Raw genomic sequence first — 3867 nt, 5'->3', positions numbered from 1 at the left:
CCAATGGTCCCTCGGTTTGCACGGATGGACGACTGGAAAGGAAATAGATGAGATGAGGATTTCTCAAGCCTCTCTGAACCTCTGCCCGGCCCCCTCCCTGCATATATTCTGCCCCTTGGTGCAGGCACTGTTGGGGACACAGAGGGAGAAAACTGAGGCAGAAGAGAGCTGCCTGAGGCTGGTTCCACGGTTTCTAAGCTATGCATCTTGGGAGGGTCACTTTCTCTTTGAGCCTCACCATTCATCTCCCAGATCCAGTGCGAAAAGCAAAGGCGGTAACAGATGTCATGTGTGTGAAGCCATTGATTGTGCACTCTTGTCCCCTTATCCTTCCTTCCCCAAAGTGCGCTTTCGGAGGATGATTTAGTATCGCCTCCTTAGATGTGTAGTGCTCACCCTTTCTCTGAGCTGATCCCTTCCCTGCTCCCAACAGGGCTCCCATACTGGAGGCAGGAGGACAGAGAGGGCTGCAATTTGACTGTGAGACTTTGAGCCCTGAGCAGAGTTACGGGTTCTGTTTTGGAGTTTCCCTGGGTTGAAGTCAGATCACGCCACTGAGCCCCATCCAGGACCTCCCTGTCTTACACCAGTAGGTGGTCAGTTAGCAGCCTGTTGGAATGTTCTCTGGAGACACAGGGTGAGGGCAGGGCAGTGGGTAGGGAAGGATGAACTTGAAGCAGCTATTCAAATGCAAAAAGCCAACAGTTCTCTGACTTTCCCCTACGGGAAAATAATCAGTCACCAGGGAGTGATAAATGTGTGTGATGCCTTGTGCTTGTTAAGCTTTTGCTTGTATTTCGCTTGTCAGCTCTCATCTTGTTGGAGGCCATATGAGCAAAACAGATCCATTTTACAGATGTGAAAATGGAGGCCCAACATTGGGAGTAATTTGTCCAAAGTCACAGAGGAGTTGGTGCTTTTCTTGACTGGCCACTTCCAGGACCCAGCGATCATCTGTTAGCCCAATTCTTCCTCATTCCAGCACCAGAAGGCAGGGACTGTTCACCCCCCTTTACAGATGAGGAAACTGAGGCCCAGAGAGGGTTTCTGACTTGGCCACAGCCTAGGAAGTGACCATCTGGGACTTGAATCACAGCAGAGTCTAAAGGTGCTCACACTTCTGCAGAACGCCATGGTGATAACAGCAGTCATTTATTGCCTGCTGATCAGGCACCAGGCACCGTGCCAGGCGCTGCAGTGTGTCCTGTTGCTGAATGATCACAGTGTAGTGCTTACTCTCTGTCAGGCCTCTGAGTCCAAGCTAAGCCATCATATCCCTTGTGACCAGATGGCCTGAAGCAACTGAAGATCCACAAAAGAAGTGAAAATAGCCTTAACTGATGACATTCCACCATTGTGATTTGTTTCTGCCCCACCCTAACTGATCAATGTACTTTGTAATCTCCCCCACCCTTAAGAAGGTTCTTTGTAATTCTCCCCACCCTTGACAATGTACTTTGTGAGATCCACCCCCTGCCTGCAAAATGTTGCTCCTACCTCTACCGCCTATCCCAAAACCTGTAAGAACTAATGATAAGCCACCCCCGTTTGCTGACTCCTTTTTCGGACTCAGCCTGCCCCCACCCAAGTGAAATCAATAGCCATGTTGCTCACACAACGCCTGTTTGGTTGTCTCTTCACACAGATGCGTGAAACACTCTCATCGTTCACCTGAGAAAGCTGATAGGCCTCATATGTTCCCAGGGACATGAGGCTCCCATTGTTGCAGCTAGGACCTGAACTCAGGTTTCCCTGACCCCAAAGCCTGGCCCCTGCCTATAGCTGGAGGCTCCTGGGAACAATGGAGAATAGAGTAACCTGGGAATCAGCCTGGCACACTTCCCTGAGAGCACATGAGCCCCTACTCGTTTAGAAATCACCTTAACCAAGATGCTAATGAATGCAGGACTGAGGTAGGGCCAGGGGTCAAGAGTTCTCAGAGTTGGGGGCCTTCGGGTGGGAAGAAGGAAGGAGTGAGACTCAGGGCAACCAGGGATGGTTGGGGCCAAAGGCAGCAGTGCTCAGAGAGGAGTCAGGAGTCGGGGGCCTGGTCTGCCTCGGACTCTCTGTGTGACCTCAGACCAGCCACACCGCTCTCTGCCCTTCTAAAAATGAGGAGATCAGGAGCCTGATTCCTGAAGGCTCTTCCATCTCGGCTCCATGGTTCTATGATCTGCTTCTTTCTGCCTAGCCCTGCCCCAGTTCCACAGCCCCACCCAAGCTGAGAGACCACTACTACCTCCCCTGCTAGCCCCAGCTTCAGGGCCCACTTACCCAGATTCCCACGGCAAGGACGAAGACAAAGTAGATGACCACCACGCTGATGTCATAGGCGTGCAGACCAACTCTGGAGTCTTGTGCTACACTTGGAGCTGTCTCAGTCCTGACCCCGTCTCCTGAAGCTCCAGGCCCCATTGCTGCCAGTTCCTTGCTCATCTGTTAGTGTTAGTCAACAACAGGCTGGACTTTGAGGCGCTCCTGGCTTCATTCCTTTCCTTTAATGATTAAACTGTCCCAAGCACCATTAGTTGGTGAGAAAACTCTGAGCTCTGCTGGCACATATAGTCCTGCCTCCTTTTCTCCCAACTGCCACCACCAACCCCTGCAGGACTCCTTCCTTACCCCTCCCTGCTGCCACTACATGCACACACATACATGTATATGTACACACGTGCACACACATACATGCAATCTCCCTACTGCCAGAGAAGCAGGAGGAGAAAGAGGAGAAGAAGGAGGAGGAGGAGGAGGAAGAAGAGAAAAGGAGCAGAATATTGGAACCCCAGAGGTGGGAAGGACTTCAGAAATCAAAGTGTTCAAACTCCTGTGTGGTGGGGAAACCAAGGCCCAGGGAGCCAGGACTGGAGTCAAATTTTTTTAAGAGTTCAATGCAATTTTCTTTTACCTAGTGGGAGGGGGACAAGGGGAAGGAGGTGAGGAGTCTACTGTGACCCTAGCAAAGTGGTCTCCGCCTCATGTACTCACGGTCCAACCTACCGAGATGTTGCGTTCTCTTTTTATACAGTGTAGGAAACTGAGGCCGGGGAAGACACCATGGTTTATTCCAAGGAACTAGGCAGGGCCATCTCTGAAAAGGCAGAGCCAGAATTCACATCTTCTGATGCCTGACCCATACTTCCTATTCTGTGCTGTGACAGATGAAGTGGTTGTGGTCAGGAGGTCTTCCCTGAAAAAGATACAGGGCTCCTTGGTTCCAGGGAAGACCATCTCTGGGACTCAGGCTGCCGAGATTCCAGTCCCAGCTCCACCTCTCACTGAACTACAGATGCCTTTGGGCAGGTTCCTGAATGTCTCTGGTCCTGGGTGTCCTCATCAGTATGACCTGTGCCCTGCCTGCCTCACAACACCGATAAGGCTAAGATGTGCTCCTGAGAACCTCTGCAAACCCTGAGCTACTGAATGTTCTTGGGGTTAACACAAAGAAACTGACCTTTCAAGGCTACACAGGGACAGCAAGGAGAATGGCAGCTGATGGGTTGATGGTGCCCGAGAGGTCATTAAAACTGGAAAGACCAGGAAAGACAATGCAAAAGATGACCAAATCGGGGCAAATGAACCTATTAAACTGGGTAGATCAACTCTCAACAAAGAACATTCTTGAGTAGCAGCCAAGATTCACACACATACGATGACCCAGAGTCATCAAGGAAAGATGACTGCAGCCATTATGAGTTTTCTATTTAGAAGGCATGGAGTCTGAAACCCAGGCAGGAAGAGTTTCATGCAAAAAGGTCAAACATTTTAGGCAGGTGTTGGCGTTCAAGGCTGAGGCCTCAATCATCCAGAATGTTCTCTCAGAGAACTACCAAGAGTGAAGGATGTCCTCATGCTGTCAGTCCTACATTA

General features: G+C 50.6%; 1 protein-coding gene across 1 annotated transcript in view; it reads right to left on the bottom strand.

The window, feature by feature from the left end:
- Window positions 1-2469, bottom strand: part of SLC5A9 (solute carrier family 5 member 9) — a 34801-nt gene extending 32332 nt beyond the window's left edge. The window contains exons 1-2 of the mRNA XM_025389084.1: window positions 2275-2469; window positions 3-32 (exon numbers count right to left, since the gene is read on the bottom strand). Of these exons, the coding sequence (XP_025244869.1) occupies window positions 3-32; window positions 2275-2436 (192 nt within the window). The 5' untranslated portion in view covers window positions 2437-2469. The remainder of the gene's footprint in view (window positions 1-2; window positions 33-2274) is intronic.
- Window positions 2470-3867: the final 1398 nt, after the last annotated feature.

The sequence above is a fragment of the Theropithecus gelada genome, chromosome 1 (assembly GCF_003255815.1).
Source record: "Theropithecus gelada isolate Dixy chromosome 1, Tgel_1.0, whole genome shotgun sequence".
Taxonomy (NCBI): domain Eukaryota; kingdom Metazoa; phylum Chordata; class Mammalia; order Primates; family Cercopithecidae; genus Theropithecus; species Theropithecus gelada.
This window is presented reverse-complemented; position numbering and strand designations above follow the sequence as displayed.